Source organism: Erpetoichthys calabaricus, chromosome 1, assembly GCF_900747795.2.
Source record: "Erpetoichthys calabaricus chromosome 1, fErpCal1.3, whole genome shotgun sequence".
In the NCBI taxonomy this organism is placed as follows: domain Eukaryota; kingdom Metazoa; phylum Chordata; class Cladistia; order Polypteriformes; family Polypteridae; genus Erpetoichthys; species Erpetoichthys calabaricus.
In genome coordinates this window covers 272969993-272993125 of record NC_041394.2, presented here as the reverse complement: position 1 = coordinate 272993125, position 23133 = coordinate 272969993, and the positions used below count along the sequence as shown (strand labels likewise).

Sequence of the window (23133 nt, the reverse complement as noted above, 5' to 3'; positions counted from 1 at the left end):
ACATGAAAACAATGACAGAAAATGGGGGCATATATACACGGCTCAAAAAATTAAAGGAACACTTTTTAATCAGAGTATAACTTCAAGTCAGTGAAACTTTTGAGATATTGATCTGGTCAGTTAAGTAGCAGAGGGGGTTGTTAATCAGTTTCAGCTGCTTTGGTGCTAATGACATTAACAACAGGTGCACTAGAGGGGCAACAATGAGACAACCCCCAAAACAGGAATGGTTTAACAGGTGGAGGCCACTGACATTTTCCCTCTTCATCTTTTCTGACTGTTTTTCACTAGTTTTGCCTTTGGCTACGGTCAGTGTCACTACTGGTAGCGTGAGGCGATACCGGGACCCTACAGAGGTTGCACAGGTAGTCAAACTTCTCCAAGATGGCACTTCAATACGTGCCATTGCCAGAAGATTTGCTGTGTCTCCCAGCACAGTCTCAAAGGCATGGAGGAGAGTCTAGGAGACAGGCAGTTACTCTAGGAAAGCTGGACAGGGCCGTAGAAGGTCCTTAACCCATCAGCAGGACTGGTATCTGCTCCTTTGGGCAAGGAGGAATGGGATAAGCACTGCCAGAGCCCTACAAAATGACCTCCAGCAGGCCACTGGTGTGAATGTCTCTTAACAAACAATCAGAAACAGACTTCATGAGGGTGGCCTGTGCTCACTGCCCAGCACCTTGAAGCTTGATTGGCATTTGCCATAGAATACCAAAATTGGCAGGTCCACCATTGGCACCCTGTGCTTTTCACAGATGAGAGCAGGTTCACCCTGGGCACATGTGACAGATGTGAAAGGGTCTGGAGAAGTCGTGGTGAATGTTATGCTGCCTGTAACATCGTTCAGCATGAAAGGTTTGGTGGTGGGTCAGTGAAAGGCCTGGGGGGCATATCCATGGAGGGGAGCACAGACCTCTACAGGCTAGACAATGGCACCTTGGCTGCCATTTAGGTATTGGGGATGAACCCTCTTGGACCCATTGTCAGACCCTATGCTGGTGCAGTGGGTCCAGGGTTCCTCCTGGTGCACAACAATTCCCGGCCTTGTGTGGCGAGAGTATGCAGGCAGTTCCTGGAGGATGAAGGAATTGATACCATTGACTGGCCCCCCACGCTCGCCTGACCTAAATCCAATAGAACACCTATGGACATTGTGTTTCTGGTCCATCCGACTCCACCAGGTTGCACCTCAGGCTGTCCAGGGAGCCTCAGTGATGCCCTGGTTCAGATATGGGAGGAGAACCCCCAGGACATCATCTGTCGTCTCATTAGGAGCTTGCCCCGACGTTGTCAGGCATGCATACATGCACTCGGGGGCCGTACAAACTACTGAGTATGATTTTGAGTTGCTGCAATGAAATTTCGCCAAAATGGACTAGCCTACCGCATGATTATTTCACTTTGATTTTCGGGGTGTCTTTGAATTCAGTCCTCTGTAGGTTGATAATTTTCATTTTTATCAAACAATGTGGCATCCTTTCGTTCCTAACACATTACCCAGTCCATATTAGTATAAATATCCAGCATGATTTGTTTCCCATTGAGATCTGATGTGTTTTCAAAGTGTTCCTTTCATTTTTTTGAGCAGTTTATAAAAACAACCAAAGTAACATTAAAATAAATTAAAATTAATAATAAAGTACAAAAAAGTATCCCAAAAGAAGCAAACCCAATGCATTTTTGTATAAGTAAAAAGTAACAAAAAATGCATCAGGCGTGAAACCATAATATTCTTGGAATATAATACAACTGGCAAACGTGTCAATTTCTGGTTAAACAATTTATTTTTTATTTTTTATTTTATTTAACAAAATGAGATGAAAGATTGGGGTTGCTTTTACGACTGAGCCGAACTGAGTAGCAAAGTTAAGTCTCAATTTTCCCAAAGACACCACAATTCTTGAGTAACTTCACGTGTGGCATGTTTAAATGACATCGCAGGAGACAAAAAATAAGTTGTTAATTAAAATCAGTACATTCAACGTTATTTCTTTTTACGCATGGAATACAGACCTAAAATTGAATTGTGATTTTCAAAGTATCTGGAAAAAGGGCTCAAATTAGGCAAAATAATATTTTAGAACAAAAAAAAGAACCTAAAGAGACTTCTTTCATGACGGTTAGATAGGCCAGTCTGGAGAGTGTGTACAAACCCTATTAGATAGATGATAGATAGATAGATAGATAGATAGATAGATAGATAGATAGATAGATAGATAGATAGATAGATAGATACGATAGATAGATAGATAGATACTTTATTAATCCCCAAGGGGAATAAGGGTGTGATCATTGTCCATAACCATGGATTATTTTAGTTGATTTCATTTCACTAAAAAGTGGTCCTTATCTGCATTCTCTCTGTTGTTCCTGTTGGGAATTGCCAAGTCTTCAGTCATCTTTACCAATAGGTTCTGCCTGCCTTTGGTGGCTATCAACAGTGTAGCATTAAAAGAGTAAGAGGAAACGTGAAGTTTAGATGACATTGTAAAACTGCACATCAGTATGACAGCATGTTGTCAAGTGTGGGGTACCAAAGGTCTGATAGCCAGTGCTGTTTGTTAGGGCCAGTTTGACCGAATGACATTATGGTCAGGATACTCATTCATGTTCATGTATCACATGATGTTGTCCCAACCCGCCTGCAGAATGTTTATGTGACATCAGCACACTCTGCTCTGACAAGCTGTATCTGTGGATCTGTTTGCTATGGAGCTCCAGCTTGTGTATGTGTGCAGAGGTGTTAGCTTGACCCTGGCAATATCAACAGCATTACCAGGTATTCATCGTCTAGCTGTTACCTGTATGTCAGTTTCTTTCTGAAACAATTTGTGAGTAGACATTAACTTTTCTTCTTGTCGATGTGATGTATCATCTGTTGTATCATAACACTGCAATTAGCATGTTGCTGATCTTTGATAAGCATGACGGAGACTCCTAAATCTCACCTTTTTTTCTGGAAACTAACTAACCCCTGATTTTGTGTATTTTGCATTTCTAAAATATCATATCTGAGCTTTTCTAATGTAGCACATCACAATACAAAATAGTAAGATCTTTCTTACTCTATAAAAGTGTAACTTGGCTTAATTTAGTGACTTTTTGAACTGAGTTAGATCATCTAGGATTAACGTGCTATAAAACAGCATGCAACAATTTTTACTTTTAACATATTGTTTGATGAACTACTTCAGATGTCCTGAAAATACATCCTCTCATACTAAAGTAAATGGCTTTAAACAGGAGGCTAAACAAAACTAAATGGAAAGCATGGCACACACCCACACTCTGAATATGGCACAATTTTGAGTTTAAAAGGATTAAATTATTTCGTGATACATTTTTTAGCACGTGTATTCAAAGATTAACGTCCTGCCTGTAGTACATAATGTGATTTTAATTTATGTGGATCATCCTTATAGTAATACAGCAAGTGCATATGCATACACACACATACCATATAGTACCTTAAGTAACATATAAAATGATTATATATTTTTATAAAAAATTAATAGTTTGCATTAATAGGATCCTTTGTTACTACATTAAATTAACAGTAATTACTCCTGCAATCACCCGCCTAGGTTCAATTTAATTAGGCATTGTTACATGCCACTTATTGTATAATTTTAAATAACAGTACGGAAGTACATAGCTCTCATTTTTAGGTAACTATATTCTGTTGAATACAAGTACAAATCTGGGACATGTCACCAGTAAAATGTTCTTAGATGACTCATCAATCACAGGATGCATAAATGGTGGGCCCCAGGAGGAAGAACAAAGATGCCCCGATGGATGACTTTGCTGAGCAGTGGCAGATTAAACCATTGGCAGCACAATATTAGCAATATTAGCAAAACCAACTATGTCAGTGGTGAACATCAAGAAGAGTAAAGCTCCAGGCTTCATCCAGTGAGGAGAAGTTAAGCTAATTCACGTGTAACTGAAGGTGAACCTGGACAGAAATCTGGACTGGGGCTGCAAACAGAGAAGTCAAATTTCAAAAGGGCAACTGTATTTCCTAAAGCAGTCTCAGGTCCTTTGGCATGGGCCACACTTTTCTGTGAATGCTCAGTTCAGTCTGTAGCTGCAAGTGTACTCTTTGATGAAGTGGCATGTTGGGCAACATGATAGAAACAGATAAAGCCAACAGACTTAACAAGTTAATCAGTTGTGCTGCCACTCTTCAGGGCACTGGTTTAGATTCTTTGGAACCGGTATCAGAGACAAGGGTGTTAGCCAAGCTGCTGGCTGTTAGCTATAATGTGTCTGCATAACATACTAGTCAACATGTACAACATCCTAGTCAGTCTCCAGAACAACTATAGCATAAGGATGATTGTATCACAGTGGTCCAGGAATCTATTGAAGATCTTTTCTAGCTGGTATTAGAAGTTACAACATAAACCTCAGGCTAGATTTAGTTTTTACTGAAGTTTTAAAATGAATATTTTAATTTTACTATAGACTTTATTTATTGTCTGTTTCATGGCATGTATAATGTGTTGCTGTTTAGTGATAAGGCATCTATCTATCTATCTATCTATCTATCTATCTATCTATCTATCTATCTATCTTCTATCTATCTATCTATCTATCTATCTATCTATCTATCTATCTATCTATCTATCTATCTATCTATCTATCTAAGTTAAGCAAGTTCCAGAATGTTAGGGACTCCAGATGCTGATTGTGCTCGCCTTCCATGTATGTATGGACCAGAAATGACAAATAGGGGACATGCTGCAGAAGGACTCCAGAAATGCATGAAAGTTTGCCCTGCCCAGTATGTTCAATCAGAAACAGTGGACCACCACTTCTGGTCAGGTGACTCAGGACCTTCAAATGCCTGAAATGACAAACAGTGGGTTACTTCAAACAACAAAAGAGAAAGGAACTGCACTTGTGGGCAATCCAACATTATTTTGTGAATGAAGCATTGATAGAGTTGCTAACCCAGAAATACTAATAGAAGTCGAGTGTATCGCCAGGATAAATGTAATGTGGACTTTGAACTTTAGTTAATCACATTTCCTGATTTCTGACTCATTTGGAAGATATGTGAAATTAGAATGCCCTTCGATGGAAGGATGAGGATGCCAGCCTAGGATGAATGATCAGTTACCAGGCCAGGAGGGTCCTCAAAATAGATAATAGGAGAATGTCTTTGGATGGACATACCAGTTGGGATAGTTGGTGTGCCCATTCCTCGTTGGGATGACGTGAGTGAATTATAAAGGGAGATTGCCTTACAGGGCTGTTTGCCCTCCCAATATGCCAGGTGGCAGTATCTCTATGCTGGACTTGTAGTTCTGATTGGTCACCCTTCTGGGTTTCTTGGGTGCCACATGGTGCTGCTGGGAAAGGACCTCTCTAATTTAAGGTGGGTCCACCTAACCTGAAAGTGCTTCCTGTGTGCAGTGTTGTTGCATTGGAACAACAAGTCCAGCGAGTAAAAAGGAGGTTGCTCTCTCCTTAGTAAGTCAGAATTGTGTGGCGTCAGGAGAGGAAAAAGGATAATGATCTTATAGGGAAGTGGAGTGGAAAAGAAAAGAAGTTTTTCAGATGATTAATAAAGTCTTCAGGCTTGTAATAAGGGTACTTGGTCTTATTAAGAATAAGGTTTTAGAACCTGGGACCTAGTTGGTTCGTATAGTTGTGTCTGGGGTTCGTGGGTCTGAAATGCAGCACGACTGGGCAATACCCTTAGTATGACCCCTCAAAGTGGTTTTTTTTGTGTCTTTTAAAAATATTTTTAGACCCATAAAAAGGCATCCCTGCCAGTGCAAAATGGAAAAAAATACTTAGAGTGGTTTATGTTCTGGTTTCTGTCCAAATCTGTGCAGACAGTACAAATCTCCGCAGTGTAAAGGGAGACTGGTTTGTGAATGGATGCCATCGGGTGCATTTCATGTGTATTTTTTTTATCCAAATGGAATCACACAGGCAAGATATTTGGTTTTATATGAAACCTTTTGTTTATTTGATATTAATATATTTTAGCTAATGTTTATTGAGCAGTTTTATTGCTCTTCATTTTCAGTTGTTATATTAGCTTGTGTACCATGTGTAAAAGTTGCACAGTCATGCACAATACACTTGGGTTGCTGTTTTCTGTTTGTAAACCTGTGCCCAGTAAAGCTGTGAAGCCGCCTTCAGTGAAGAATGCTCTTTGAAAATAAACTGAATTGAAATTAACTGAAATTTTAAAAGAAAGGGGACTGCTGTTCCCTTATGTAACATGTACATTTGAAATATATTAAGTCTTTTAGTTTTAAGTGAAAAACATCAAAGAATACTTCTGTTGCGCTCGGTGCTGTTCAGCTGCTCCTCTGAGGTTGGCTGTGGGTACGTCACATTGAAGCAGAGCACCGCTATGTCACAAGCTGGAAAACTGTGTACATACAGTATAATACAGTAGTGCAAAGAAATATTTTTACATGTAATACGAGAGGCACTAAGTTGCAAGAAGCATATCAAGGCATGAAGTTTCATGGTTTAGGGTATACTTTTACAGACACCCAACATTCAGGGTCTGAATCACTCGAAAACGGACTCAGGAGATGGACCGATGTGGTTAAGACTTGTCAAAAGCTACTGTAGCTGCATTAAATGTGGAAACAAGATATCCCAGAGTCTGTTCTGACACAAAAAGGGGATCTCGAGTAGAGTGATGAAATGGCTAAAGTATCGAACTTAAAATCACAAAGCCGACAGTTCAGTCTTCTTTGTGCCTCACCTCGACTCATTGAGTACTGTGATCCTGCTTGTGTGGCAATTCTGTAAACAGAACTGTATTTATGAAGTGTTTTGGCTTGCAGTATAAAAAGTGAAGCAGGATTTTATCTATTTGAACTTTTAAAACATACTGTAAACCTGAGGTCATCTAAAAGGTAGTTAAATGAGTCAGTGGCTGTGTCTTGACTGTAAAATGTATTACGCCTCAAATTTACAGTGTAATTGGTCCATCCATCCATCCATTATCCAACCCGCTATATCATACCTACAGGGTCACGGGAGTCTGCTGGAGCCACTCCCAGCCAACACAGGGTGCAAGGCAGGAAACAAACCCCGGCAGGGCGCCAATCCACTGCAGGACGCGCACATACACTAGGATAATTTAGGATCGCCAATGCACCTAACCTGCACGTCTTTGGACTGTGGGAGGAAAGCGGAGCACCCGGGGGGAAACCCACACAGACAAGGGGGAGAAACATGCAAACTCCACGCAGGGAGGACCCGGGAAGTGAACCCGGGTCTTCTAACTGCAAAGCAGTAGCGTTAACCCAGCTGCACCCACCGTGCATTTGAAAATGGTAACTGAATTTAATAAAAAAAAAGAACTTTAGTTGGGAAAAAAATGAAATTTGGTGTGGGTGATTATCAGATGAGGTGGGTAGCAATGATAAGCTTGCCAACTCACAGCTTCTGGAACCTCCGATCAAGTCTCAGTTTGATCACTGTCTGTGTGGGAGCTTACATGTTCTCTCAGTGCCTACCGTAGGCACTCTGAGCTGAGAGCCTGTGGTTAAGTACTGGGTTTAATAACAATAAAAAATGATATTTGTATTAATAACAATCATGTTCAATAATGCAACCAACAGTTGTAAAGGAGGTCCTTCTTCTTTACTGGATTGCCATGTTACCTAATAGAACACATTATGTCATCCAAACACAGAGTGTATTTCATTTATAACAGTTGTCTCATATAATGCCCTTACATGATTCAGTCTTACACCTAACAGTTGGTATAGGCTCTGCTCTTGCCCTCCATCAAAATGCAAGGTGACGAAATGCCAGGATAGAAATAGGTTGCCACCACCAGAGATAGAATCCTGCACATAGCTTCCAGAAAACCAGTTAACAACACAGCAGAAGAGGATACTATTCTGTTAATGAAAATGTCAACTAATACTGATACTGGTAGAGGAGGTGTCTCCAGCATCTACTAAAATGTTCTGTTCAAAGCATTAAGCTTCATGAAAGGAAAGGCTAAGTAGAAGGAATAACTCTCAGAGGAGACGTTGACTAAAGCCAAAACACAAAACCAGAGACCTTTCCTATCATTCTTCAGAACCAAGGAAACAGTAAGGAGTACAGAAACAAAAAAACAAGAACCAGGAAATCTAAAACACTCAAACATAAAAGTGAAAGACTGAAGAAAAATAAACCAATGCAAGTATGATACAGCACACTTTAACAATTATATGAAAAGAGACTGAAACAAGTGCTCAGTAATTTTTCATACACAATATTGACAAAGCAACTGAAAGTATCTATCTACTTATGAACTGCACTTTCAAATATTGACACTAGTTTGAGTCTACCAGCTTTATCTGAAGTATATTGAATGGTCGACACATACAATGCTGTCAATATATCAGGAACCAATTACGAGAGATACAACATGAATACGTTGTCAGAGATATGTTATGAAATGCAGAATTAAATTTCCGGTACTGTGTTATGCATTTAAGTAATATTCCCATGTTTGATTATTTTGGGCATCATAGCATTGACATTTTGTTTATGAGTATTTTTGTGCATACACACCTCAAAACTGTTGTTGACATTGGCTCTCTGGTTGCTAAGCATATGACTGGACATTGAATCGGTATGTGACGCCATCATGCTCACATTATTTATGATGGCTGCCTGCTGCAGATGGTATCCAAATTTTGGATCATTTAAATCAATCTATGATGGTGAGTTTTGCTACTTAGTTAGGGAAAAGGATTTCTAGTTAGTTAAGGACCTCATCCTCAGTATTTGCGAACCTTTGATTATTGCTCTTTTGGCTCAGAATCTGTAAAAATATTGATATATAAAACTGATTATATTGATTGTGAACTTGAGAGCTAATAGTGAGGTCTGAATTAATTTAACATACAGGAAGTGGAAGTGGGATTTTTGAATGTGTTCAGGAGTTGTTGTACATGGTGCGTCTAACGATTGTTCAAGTAAAGAGTCGCTCCATTTCAAACAATGTGTCTCTCTGAGTTAAATGAACCTACAAATAACACAGAACCCATGATTAGTTTTTCAACTATTCTTTTGTCTTACCCCTTTTTTTTGCATTTGCTTAATCCTGGCCTTTTCCATGCTTTAGATATAATGTTCATAACTCTACAATAATAGTCTTTTCCACCTCTAAAGTTTGGTCATATACCTTTACCGCAGTGTGATGTTGTATTTTTCATTTGTAGTTCATGTTTTCCATCAGTCTAAAATGCACAAAATAGGTAGGAGAGTGCCAGAGAACCCACGTAAATCAGTCTAATCCTGAAAATGCAATTACTTATCCTAAATGGTAACAGCTGGTTCCAGGATGACAATTCCCCAGTTTCTTGATGCACAGATTGTCACTAAATGGTTAGATGAACATTACAGGGATTTGAACAATGCCCCCATGTCTAATGGCAATGAGTCTTTACAGTTTCTGTTCAAACAAAGGCTAGCTTATGTCCCCAGGTGAATAGGGCCAGATGCCTGAATGTCACTGAGGTACTGTATTTACTATGTCCTGCTATTCTCCTTTCACCCATTGATTTGTTTTCTCATCTTAGTAACATTCAGCAAAGGAGAACTTATTTTGAACATTTTTTTATAACAAAGTTATAGTGCCTACTGTGACATTCTGTTAAAAATTGTTATAATTGTTTTGACCAACACTAATTTACAGTTATGTGAAACATTTCACATATAAGGACAGCACTAACAATTATCTAACCGTCAGCATGGCCCCCAAACTAGGTAAGGCCAAAACTCCATTGACAATGATTAATTCGATAAAAAAAATCTGCATACATGCAGAAGCCATGTGTGAAAATGTACTCATGTATTTGTTTACATGAATTTCTCTTTAGGTCCAATGACCAGTAGTAGATTTGCTGGAATGCTTCATTAAGGAATGGTGGTCTTGTTGCATGATCCAACCACACTTAGGCTTTAGGTATGCATGGCCACATGGCCACTACGTTTTTTGTGTTTAGAATGTTCAGATATAAAGAAGAGTTCATAGTGGAGTCAATGTAAGGTGCCTCAGGTCCTGTACCTGCAAAGCATTCCCAAATAATAACACTGCACCATGATCTTTAACATCTAACCTATGCTGTGTCTGTCTTTGCCAAATATTTTATTGTGCATGACCATCTACAATTCTTCTTTAGCCCTTTCTGTCTAGAGAGCATCTAAGAGTCTTCTGAGTTTTTCAGATGTACCTTAGCAAATCTGAGCCATGGTTCCTATCCCTGGCTGGAAGCTGTAATCATTCAGTCTTTTTCTAATGAAAAAGTAATGAAATGCAACATTCACCATATTGGCAGTGGCTGGTAGAATTTGATAAGAATGCTCCCTCTTGGAAGGAATGACAACTGCCTTGAATGTACGTACTCCATTTGTAAATATTCCCTATTACTCTAGAATGGTGGACTTCAAATTGTTTGGTAATGAACTTGTAATGCTTCCCAAATGAAAATGCAGCAGTATAATAACTAGTGATGAACGAAACAGGCGAGTTTCGATTAACATATAGTTTTCTGAAACTGAAACTAAAATTGATTTTGCAGACGATTTTGTAATTCCAAAATATGAGACTTACTTGAAAGAGTTTTGGGAGTTTTTAAAGTTTTTTATGGAGTGGTAAACAAGGAATATGGCACCTTAATGCCTTCTTCACATCCCTGTTTTGTTTTCTGCAACTGTGTATTGTGTGTAATCTGTCAAACATCAGTACAGTAAATTCAAAATGTATTCACATTACCACTGAGGAGCACAGTGTGTTTTTTTAATAAATGTGACATGCTGCTTATTTTCCACATATACATTTCATTGTACACATTACTGTGTTTCCTCCACTACATGAGAAGCCATCTTCATCATCCCAGCCATAACGCAACAACCACCTTTTTCTGTTTCTTGTTGCCTGAAAAAGAGGTTAAGAATATACATTCTCCAAGAGCCATGGATTTTTAAGTTTCTTTATGTCTCTGATGCATCTTTAGGATTTCCATCTCCAAGATTGTCATCATAATTGGCAAAGTGGGTATTGAACTACCAGAACACATCCCTCCCATCCACACATGATAGAACAATTTGAATCCACCTCCGATCCACCTGGCCTTACTCCCTTCCATTTAGTCTCCTTGCACGCACAATATATCAACCTTCCCTTCTCTCCATCATATCTGCTAACTCTCTCCCCTTACCAGTCATACTGCCAACATTCAAAGTTCCTACCCTCAGTTTCCACTCTCTTTACTTTCCTCCTCTCCTCCTGCCTCCAGACACGTCTCCCCCCCCTCTTCTTCTCCTTCTTCTTCTGCCAACAGTAGCCCGATTTCCTCCAGCACCCTGTTGGCTAACAGTACTGGTGGCGGTCGTTGTTAACTCGGGTCTCGACAGATCCGGTATGGAAATTTGCATTGTTGTCCGCATATTGATTTGGCAAAATTTTACACTGGATGCCCTTCCTGACGTAACCCTCCCCATTTATCTGGGCTTGGGACCGGCACGAAGAAACACACTGGTTTGTGCATCCCTGTGGTTGGGTTATTTCTTCATATGTCAGTGTCACAATTTGTTGTGAACATTTTGAGAAGTGAAACACCGAGTTTCATTACAAGCTTAAATTTGTGCAGACCGTCTCACTTGTCACTAATCATGGCACATTTGGCAATTGTAAGAAGTCATTACAAGCCTGCATGTTGAAGACCAAACTGCTCTACTTCAGTCCAGAAATGGTTTCACCTCTTCATCACCGTCTAAACAAATGCAATTCATTGGTAGCTCCAGTCTCTTATGGTGTCCTTCCTGTTTCATACATTGGCTTCTGCACATCAGCCTTCTCTGTTAAATAAAATAATCTATTATGCATGATTTGTTACCTGGAGTTAGAATTATGAAACTTTAGGACTTTGTGAGGTGTAGAAGATTGCGATATAAACCATTGAGTCCTAAGCAGGATATCTTTATTTTGTCAAATGACTGTAAGTTTAGCTTTGTGTTTAGGATTAGTGCCCAGGTGAAAGGCAGATAAGAGCTCAAGGTCAGAATTGTTATACATAATTTAAAGTTCTAATGCATTAAAAGTAAATTATTCAACCATACAACATGTACATTATATTAAACACACATTAAAAATGTATTGCTTCAGTTTCAATGAAAACACTAAGAGTTCTTAATATGTACAGAATCACCGCAGGCAGAAAGATTTTTTTTTTAATTTAAGACCAAATAGTTTTTCACTTATCTGCTGTGTCACCTCCTGCAGTTAACTCTCTGTTAGAGAGGTATTGTTCGATTTTATTGATAAATACAGCTGAGTATTATCAAGGTAAACGTTATATTCCCAAATGACATCTGCTGCATGCAGCACATAAATGGAAAAAGGAATTGATTCCACCACCTGAGCCCTATGAGACATCATATCTAACAGTTATCATAAAGACTGCTGGGTTGCTACATGTTGCATGGTGTTTGGACATGCAAGTAATCTTTCACTGTACTCTGTACATGTCACACACTAAGACTACTTACTATTGCTGCTGCTACATGACTGATGACCTTAAATAAGCACAACACCACTCAGCTATCATCAGGAAGGCACAACAACAACTTTAATTGCTTAGACTTCTACGTAAAGCCTGTGTGTCTCCATCTGTGCTTGCCATCTTGTTTAGTTGGACAATGCAGTTCCTCTTTACTGGCAGCAGCACACCTTAGTAGATCACCTGCTCAGTTCAAGACCACAAAGTACTGCAGATGGTGATAAAGATGGCTCAGAATATTACTGATACACTGCTGCATTCTGTTCAAGACAGACATAGAAAGCCAAATAGTGTTGTGAAAGACCTTATTCACTGAGCACACCTTTCTTTGTCCTTCTTTCAGGACCATTAACACTCTTAGATTCAAGGCTAGTTTATCCTCAGGTCTACTGAATAGCCAATCATACTGACAACAGCATTAACTTCCCTGATGTGTGCTGTATGTATACTGATTGGTGCAAAGAGAAAATGTGGCTTTACTACAGTGTATAGAGGTAATGTAGAGGTCCATACAAGCTACTGAGTGACTTCCATTAATTAAATGCTCTATTAGTTAAACAAGGGTTGAATTTATGATTTTCACGCAGCATGTAATTGCTCCCCAAGTTAAAGAAATACTCCACCCAAAACTAATATTTTTTTATATGTTACTTGTGCAATGTACTTTGTAGCGATTGCTGAGAAAATATTTTAATCTCAAGTTTTTTTGCAGAATGGAGAGAAAAAAGTTTGTAATATAACAGAAGCCAATAGTGACCAATGCTGTACAACGGCAAACGATGCCTCTCCCCCTCAACTGTTGGTTAAGACTCTTGTCTTCAGTTCAGAAAGTCATTCCCATGAGGCTTTAGTTTCCTAATTTTGATGTGCACTGATTATTCAGGAAGTGTCTATTTAACAATATTTAAGCAAAAAAGAATGTAGTTTGCATGATTTGAGCATATTACTGGATGACTAACATGTGCATTATGTGACAAGAATAACGTGTGATACTTTTTCCACGGATAGTTTTCACATCATTTACTGTTATACTGCATTGGTCAACATTGGCGTCTGTTATGTCATAAACTTTTTTTTCTCTTCTTTTTGCATGAAAACATTAGATTAAAATGTTTTCTTAGCCATCATTAAAATTACTTAGGGTAAGTAACTGTGGCCTGCAAAGGGCGCTCCTGCCACCCAAATCCGAAACAGACAGACGCAGGGCACAAGTTAAGCACACACACATTTTTTAATTTTTCTTTTTCCCTTGTGGGAAACACCTTCCCCCATTTCCCACAAGGCTAGCACAATTCACAGCACAGTGCAATACAAATCTCTTCTTCTTTCTCTTCTCTCTTTCCTCCTCCACTCCACAGGACAAGCTTCGTCCACTGTACTCCAACCCGACTCTGGCTCCCCGAGTATTGGCTGCTGGCTCCTTTTATAAGGCACCCAGAAGTGCTCCAGGTGCTCGTTGACCCACTTCCTGCAGCACTTCTGGGTGTGGTGGAAGAGCTGCAAATAAGGGCTCAGCAGCAGCTGCAGCACCCCCTGGTGGCGCCCATGGAATCCAAAAGGGCTGTATCAAACTGCAGCTCCCATGGAGCCTTGTGGGAGTCCGAGGCACCGCTGCAACCCAGGGGGACTGCCACCTAGAGCTCTGGGAGAGGTAATGCTCTGGATACGCTCCCTCCCCAGGTCCTTCCAGTGTGGAGATGTCCTGGTTGGGCAAGGGCCCTGGCCGTACACCAAAAAACATATTAAAAGAATATCATTTTTGAGTATAGAATTCCTTTAATTCAAAACCCAATTAAAGGGACAATTCTTCAAGTTAGCTGATAAACAGAGCCATGCTTGATTTAAAGCTCACGTATTATGACACCATCAGAGTGAAGTTGCCAGCACACAGATTCAACATGAACACAATAACACAATCAAAGGAAATTCCTGAAGAGATCACAAAAATGTTCTTGATATCTTTTAGTCAGGAGAGGGCTACAAAGCCATTGTTAAGGTCCTGGAATTCCAGCAAACTACAGTGACAGCCATAATTTCCAAATGGAAAACACCTGCAACAGTAAGAAATCTTCGCAGGAGTGGCAGGTTTACCACAATTAATCCAAGGACACTCCATAAAATGATTTAAAAAGTTGAAAAGATTCTGTAAAGAACTTGCAAAGAACTGCAGACTTTTCTTTCCTCAGCAAAGATCAGTGTTCATGACTCCACAATCACTTTAAAAATGAACTTCACTGGACAGTAGCAGGATGGGAACCACTGTAAGAAAGAACTAATTTAAGAAGAGCCTAAACCAGTACTACTCAGAAGAAGAATATAGATAGCTGCTTTGTATTTTTCATAATGCAACTGGATGATCTCCAAGCCTGTTGGGAGAATGTTCAATAGACACTTAAGGCAAAAGTGGAGCATTTTAGATAACTTGGATTTCACTATTTATGGTTGTGGGGAACAGCCTGGACACAGACAGGCAGACATCACTTTGTCACCCAACACACTTTTATTTACAAGTCTATTTACAATAATAGATGCCCCACAACCCCAAACTCCCCCAAAGTCCAGGCCAACCACTATGCCTCACTCTTCAGGCCACCTCCGTGTCTCCTCCTGAGACCTTGTCCAACTGCTCTCCCGACTCTAGCCTCATTGTGAAGGGAGGCGGCCCCTTTTATTAGCACCCGGATGTGCTCCAGGTGTGCACCGGCAATTCTCCCATGAACACGCCCCAGTGTGGCAGAAGTGCCGGCTGCGTACCCAGAAGCTCCGGGTGTCCCCCACTCGTCATCCCCCAGGGTTCTCCAGGCTTGGGGCACCCCCTGGCAGTGCCCACGGGCCCCTGCAGGGTTGAGTTTCCCAGCTCTGTACCTGTGGCCCCCAAAGGAACCAGGGCGGTCGCCCCCCTCATGGTCTGGAGGAGGCATGAGCCCTCCTCCTGTCTTCCTGGGTCTCCCACCCCCAGTCGCGTGCCACATGGTATAAAGCATTTCACAGTAAGATCATCATACTCAACAGTTTAATATGGTGGAGGCAGTATAATGATGTGGAAATGTTTTCCTGTATCTGGACCTGGAGGTCTTTCCATAATTATGCTCTGCATTGGAAAATTCCTAAGGAGAATGCCCTGTCATCCCACTGTGAGCTGAAGTTGAAACATAGCTGGGTTAATGCAGGAAGATGATGATCCAACACAATAAAGGAAGTCCATATCAGAATGGCAGAAACAAAGAAGAACTACCTTCTAAAAACACCTCAGCTAAGTCCAGATCTGAATATTACAGAGATGCTGAGGGAGGACCTGGAACAAGTAATTCTCATTCATAAACCTAGCAATATTTCTGCATAAGACCAGGGAAGAGTGAACTAAAATTCCTCAACCTTTGGAAGACTGATATTGAATTTTAGAAAGGGATTGGTGCAGTCATTGCAGCTAAAAGTGACACAAACTGTTATTAGGTGTAAAAAAATTACTTTTCTACACTGTGACAGATAGGGGGCGCTATTGTCCCCTTCAACCCTCAGACCACACGTCAGACACCAGGTAAAAGTCCAAATATTATTTATTATAATAATAAAGTGCACAAAGCACCCTCCAATCCACAATATTCCAATAATAATTCAATAATAATCACAATACACAATCCTCCACTCCCAGCAGCTCAGTTACCCTTCCTCCCAACTCAGCTCAATCTGCTGGGGTTTCCCACAGTCCTTTGATGGTCCCTGACCCGGCAGTGCTTCTTTCTCTCAGTCCACATGATTTCATAACACTTCCGTGTCAGGTGAAAACTCCTTCTTTTCTTCATCCCGGAAGTACTTCGTCAATTCCATTCCCATGATTAGAAAGTACTTCCGGGTTATAATAAAAATCCTTGTGCCTTCCTGCAGCGTCCCCTGGAGGCCCCCATGGTATCCAGCAGGGCTGTGATGTAAAACCCCACTGTCCATGATGCCCTGCTGGAACTCGGGTCACCTCCATGTTGCAAGAAGGGCTCCACCTGGCGGCGTGGGGGTATTGGCCGGGATGAACTGCCGGCCATATATCACAACACCATGTTAGTGGATGCTAGATATATTTTTCATTTAATAAACAATGATGTTGTTTATTAACTTGGGTGCCTGTTATCTAACTTATAGTAATAGAGATAATAAAGAAGGAAGCAAAACCCTTTTTAAGGATCTGTAAGTAGATGAATCCTGCAAGCCTGAGAAAAGCACTGCACTAAGGCTGCCCAGGTATGTCTGACGTGAGCACTTCTTGGGGTGAATGATGGCTCTGTTCCAATATAGTAAGTCATCCTTGTCTTTTGCATGTTTGCCAATGTGGATATCAATACATGTGTCTTCTACATCTAAGGTCCATTCTGAAGGAGAATATATAATATGAGAGTAAAGAACTTGACTTTAAACCAGATGAGAAGGCTCTTGTGCTGATGCAGCCATTTGTCTGCCTCCATTCCTATCACGTTGTGTATGAATCTGTTTGTATTATCTAGCTTTGCAGAGTGATGATAAACCACAAACCTCCTTCCTTTGCTCTCTCTCATCAGCAGTAACGGGCAATGCTTCAGCCTTCAGATTTACAAACAGATATCTCTTTTAATAAGCTACATATTTTTAAATCCATTGGGTTTTGAAGAGAAGGAACAGATAGAAATGGATAGCACCACGGGCGGCAGCACCACCCGGTATTTGGACGACCCCACGGACTATACAGAGGATTATTTTACTATAACTACAAAGGATGACTTATTTTTTGAGAGCCAAGATTTTGTTTCAGCTATTATGGTTCTTTATATCTTTATTTTCCTTATTGGGATGATGGGAAACATTGCTGTGATACACATAATGTCAATGAAGAAAAGGAAAAGGCGGCTTGCTGATATTTTTATCACTCATTTAGCAATTGCTGATTTGGTTTTCCTCATTACTTTGCCACTATGGACAATTGACCTGGGACAGAGTGACGGCTGGCCATTTGGCAATTTTATGTGCAAGCTCACCTCCTATATTACCTCCGTCAACATGTTTTCCAGCATTTTCTTCTTGACATGCATGAGCGCTGACAGGTACAAAGTTATTGTTCTAACGAAAAACAGCAAGGTCACCAGATCCAAAAAGTATACACAAATAACAACTCTTGCAGTGTGGCTACTCTCAGCCCTTCTAGGCATGCATGTCTTTGTCTACAGAAGAGTCATTGAGATCCGGGGAAAACAATGTTGTATCGATGAGTATTCTGCATCCAGGACTGTGTTTAGACTGGTAACAAGGGTCATTGCCTTTTTCCTGCCTCTTATAATCATAACCATGTGTTACTGTTCCATAGCTTTGAAGCTCAACAAGCATTTTACACGCATGAATAAAGACGAGAAAAGAAAGAGAAGATCTGTTATGACCGGACTCTGCATTGTAGCCTTGTTTGTTATAGCCTGGTTGCCCTTCAATATTTTGACCCTGATCCAGACATTAATCCAATCCAATTATTTTCATCTTGAAACTAGAAGCCAAAGCATCCTGAACTACTCTGAGAGTTTTGCAACCTGTCTGGCATTCAGCAACAGTTGTGTCAACCCCTTCATATGTCTAATTTTTGACAAATTTTTCCAAAAAGCCCTTCGCAAAATGTTTGCATGCCACATTACTCATATGCTGATGGCAAGGAGGATCAGTCTCAGTTCTTCTGTTTCAAACAGCGAAAGAGACTCAGTGGTGTCTAGGGAGATGTCAGCACTGGGTCAGTGGTGATTTTCTAAATAGTCTTTAAAATTGTTTACAGCTATTTCTATTTCATTTAATCTGCATGTATTTATTAGTCAGAACATTAATTATAAAGTATTTTATTTAACAATTTATTAATAGTTGTTCCCTGACAGTATCTATCTATCTATCTATCTATCTATCTATCTATCTATCTATCTATCTATCTATCTATCTATCTATCTATCTATCTATCTATCTATCATGTAGTGTCTTTCATATTCATCTACTGTATCTTTACAGTCTCTATTTTAATACAGAATCATGCATTATTATTTCTACCTTCTATTCAACTATTATCTGAACTCCATTTTTCTATTACAGGGATGTAAAGAGCTGGAGCATATCTTGGCACCACTGGGCTCAAGGCAAGAACCGACCCTGGGCAGGATGCCAGTCCATACCAGTGCACAGTCCCTCACATATTTTAGTTTATATATGTTGTAAAATTGGAGAAAATGCAGAGAAAAGCTAATTCCAGATTGACAGGGACTTGATCAGGAGTTGAACCCAAGTCATTGATAGCAAATATACTGCATCAGCACATTGCTTTCAGATTTATGTTTCTGGACTATTTGTATAGTGTCAAATTAATCTACAGTATTTATCTATAAGAATCGTTTTAAATATTTTTTAAACAAGACTGCAAATATGTTATTTAATATTTCTTTAATTGTTCATTTTTTTAACATTCAATATTTTCTGGCCTGCTTTTATATATTTTAGGTGAGTTTTTGACAAGCATTCTTCACAGACATTTTTTTTTATATCCTAAAATCTTAATAAAATACAATCTGACAGTGTAAGGCTACACATTGAGCTCATCTCTTTTTGATGTAGTTTATTTTCGAAAAAGTTCACACATCTTTTCAATAGCTGAGACGATGTATGGAAATATCTTCACTTCATCAAAGGTCAGTGGTGAGCTATAACACGACTGTGAAACCGGTAAAGTTTCAATTTTTAAAAATGAGCAAGAATGTGAACATTTTTGCATTGAATTTTTGCATTGACATACTAATCACACAGTATGTCAAATGTTTTGCTTATCAAATGTTTGATAAATTTGCTGCTTCCCTAACTGTACATAACATTTTGTATTAAATTACGAAAAATTAAGGTAACATACAATTAATTGTGCTGATCTTGTCAAAATTATTCCCATGTTCTTATGCCCTTATGTTACTATGTTTTCACACTGTTCAATCTAAGGTGCTTACAAAATTGTTTTTGTTTTGTTGAATTAAAATCTACTTAAAGGGTTATTGTACAAAAAGCTTTTAAAAACCACTTTACAAAGTGATATTTTGAGTCTTTGAGCATAACATCTTCTGTCATATTGCTCGGGTTTCCAGATATTTTGAGATTCTAGATGAGTATTTTTCCCTTATTTTTGATATTAAAAATTCCTTGCCTCACTCTGAGAGTACTGTGCGCCAAAGAGAGTGGGATGATCTGTGGTAATGAGATTAAGAAATGATTTGCACGCCGACTTAGAGCAAATAAGTTCAATTACTTTTTTAACTCTACTTGAAAGTGTGCTTTTGTTATTAATAACTAGAATATATTTGCCAATTTTTAACGAGGGGCCTCTTATACAGTATGTGGCTTTCTATAGACAGAAAATCATTACTAAAAAGCAAAGTGAATAAAGTAACAAATATACTGGTATACTATGGGCCAATTTTTATTTTACATTGCGTATGGCATGTCTGTGTACTATTGCAAAGTGATTTAAAAATAAATCAAGAAGAAAATCATTGCTTTGAAGACAAACAGAAAAATCTAATTATTAAATGTGCTGTTGTAAGAGTTAATTAAAATGGAATAACATCCAAAAAATAAGTTAATGAGAGGGAAGAAGGCTGACAAAATGATGTTTCGGTTTTGATACGAGTACAAGTGCTGAAGGCTGGTACGGTGCCATCCGTGGGCTGGTGTGTGTGTGTGTGTGTGTGTCCTCCAGGGCTATCAGTTACCTGCCGTAGCCTAAAGACATGCTGCTTTGTAGCCTTGCGTTTATCCAGTGACTTTAGATGGATCAGCAGCCCAAGATCACTTGTGCCTTATGTCTTCTGCCAGACTGACCTCATCTTCTTCATTGCCCCTTACTGGAAAAAATACTGAATAAGATAAGTGAATGTTGAAGATGGATCTAAATGTTCAAATGAGAGCAGATTCTCAGAGATGGACAGGGACAGTTTCAGAGTGTGGCTGAAACTAAACAAAAGTAAATGAGCTTTCGCCGAAAATAGCACATTGAGGTTTCTCCTCCAGCTTCAAAGAATGTCAGCAGTTTACAGGGCTTAAACAAGGTAAGCAAAGCATTTCGAATGGAGGTTATTGCATAAGAGGCACTGAGTATCTGTGTGCTTATGTTAGTGGAGATATTGTTTATTATCTGTTTAGAACATACAGTCTCTATTATACGGTGCCATTCTTATCTATCAATCTAGCTATCTGGTTCCAGTCTTTGTGAATAGCTGACTGGCTTCACTTTCCTAATCAAAATTATATGTGATCCTACTTACTTGGTCTGTCATGAAGAAATTATACTTAATATTTTCTAAGAAAAGCATCAAAGATACATACTAAGATTATAAAATGATGAGGATCAGTTCACTGGAATAAGCTTTTGTCATTTGTTTCATCTGCCGACACACAATAAGAGCTCCTCTGTAACATAACTTGTTCTTTGTATCTGTATGTTTGACTGGAAAAATTAAGGAGTGAAAAACTTTCACAAATAAGATTATTTAAATAAAATTTAAAAAAAAAAACCTAAAAGTAGAAACCTACAAGAAATCATGACAGATTTGTGCTTGTATTGAAGAGTACAGATATACAGAAGGATTTTGTCGGTGTGAATTTGTGTGAAGCTGATGAAAGTTAATTGAAACTGCAGAAAGTGTGAAACACAGCACTTTGGCTTTTGATGAAGATCATATTGCTTTTCAAACATGTTAATTTCTTTAGAGTACATAATAAGGGATAGTTTGAACTCTCATTTGGTCATATACACTTAACTACCACAAACACAGCGCTCTATCTACCCTTATTGCATGGCAGGGTAACTGGGGCAAAGCCTAAACAATACCTGGGAAAAACAACCTCTTGGACATGCAAACTCTGCAGAGTCTGTTAACAGGCGAGCGCGGGTTTGAATCTGATCTTAGTGCTAACTGCTGTGCCACCGCTGCAAGCTGAGTTATACTATAATATTCAGGTCATGAATAAAAAACAAATAAGTATGTAACTGTCATATATAAGTGGATTGGCATTTATTAATATCAAATGTCATAACAGAATCACATCATCATCATATAGTACATCTTGTCATAAATTTTATATATAAATGAAATAAAAATATCACAAGGGCATAATTTGTTTCCACATTATTATACAGTATTGTTAACAATATTTGGCTATTTAAATCTATTTTGCTAAGTAAATGACCATAAAAGACTGATTGGTCATTTATGAAAATTCTTATATTCTTAATGATTTTACTGTTAGTGTTACAATTTGTTGTATCAATTTTTTTTTACTGCTGATAAGATATTAAGAATTATCTAAACAGCAAACTGGACTGGTCTGATAACACAGTGGCGCCATAATGAAGGGCCAGAGCAGACTACACTTGCTAAAGAAGTTCAGGTCATTTGATGTGTGCAGCAAACTACTGGAAAAGTTCTATTAGTCCGTAGTAGCCAGTGTGATAGTGTATGCTGTGGTCTCCTGGGGAAGCAACTTGAGCTCAAAAGAAGCACAATGCCTTAACAAACTTATCAGAAAAGCCTGTGCCATCATGAGGGCAAACCCTAAACAAACTGGAAGCTGCTGTGGAAAAACAGATAATGGGAAAACTGGATGGCTTCATAACAAAATCCCCTCCATCCCCTCCTTTGAGCACTTTTAGTCACAGCCTCATTTCACCATAGTGTGCTAAGAAGCACCTCTGGAGGTCTTTTCTGCCCCCTGCTATCAGGCAATTCAATGCTTCTTCCCGACATCACAGACTAAATGCTTAAACTCCTTAAATTTATTTTGCTACTTTGGCACAATATAAATTCATGTATTTATATATCATTTAATTATTTATCAATCTAACTTTCTATCGATTGATTGTATTATTTGTCCTGTGAGTCTGTATCTTTGTTTTTTTTATGTTTCTGCCACTCTATACATCTAAATTTCCCTTTAGGATTAGTAAAGTTTATTTAATGCAAACTGTCTAGTCTAATCTAATTGGCAAAGTTATCTATGTTTTAAGAATTCTACAAAAATATATCAGCAGACATGGGTTTGCCCACATGTGACATATTAATAACTTTATAGCTTGGTGGTATTAAACAGTGCTAAGATGTCTGGCCTCTTAATGATTATGTAACTGGATTCGCATGAAACAGACAGTAAGCCTGGCGTTCAGTCAATACCTGATATAATATATTGATATGATAGGTATTTTATAACATAACATAATGTACTCTTAATCCATTATTCGTGTGCACAGGGCCTAAGGGCCTACTCCGGCCGATCAAATAAGCAGCTCACTAGGCAGAGTTAAATATTAAGAAATAAAGCATATGGATAAAATCCATCCATCCATCCATCCATTATGCAACCCGCTATATCCTAACTACAGGGTCACGGGGGTCTGCTGGAGCCAATCCCAGCCAACACAGGGCACAAGGGTGGAAACAAACCCCGGGCAGGGTGCCAGCCCAATGGATAATAGCAAAATGACCAAAAAACAATCTTTTTATGCTCAAGCTAAACTTCTAAGCAATTTAAATATGATTGTCATAACTGGTACCACACTTGT

At 39.1% G+C, this 23133-nt stretch overlaps 1 protein-coding gene across 1 annotated transcript; it reads left to right on the top strand.

Moving 5' to 3' along the window:
- The first annotated feature begins 17085 nt into the window (after nt 1–17085).
- Nucleotides 17086–19900, top strand: LOC114646658 (G-protein coupled receptor 15-like). Its single transcript, XM_028794950.2, has 2 exons — nt 17086–18285; nt 18633–19900. The coding sequence occupies exons 1-2, from the start codon at nt 17205–17207 to the stop codon at nt 18638–18640; spliced, it is 1089 nt and encodes a 362-aa protein (XP_028650783.2). The 5' UTR covers nt 17086–17204; the 3' UTR covers nt 18641–19900.
- Nucleotides 19901–23133: the final 3233 nt, after the last annotated feature.

What these genes read in the sequence shown, in the direction of transcription:
- LOC114646658 (XM_028794950.2), top strand. Translation starts at nt 17,205, where the DNA reads ATGGATAGCACCACGGGCGGCAGCACCACCCGGTATTTGGACGACCCC.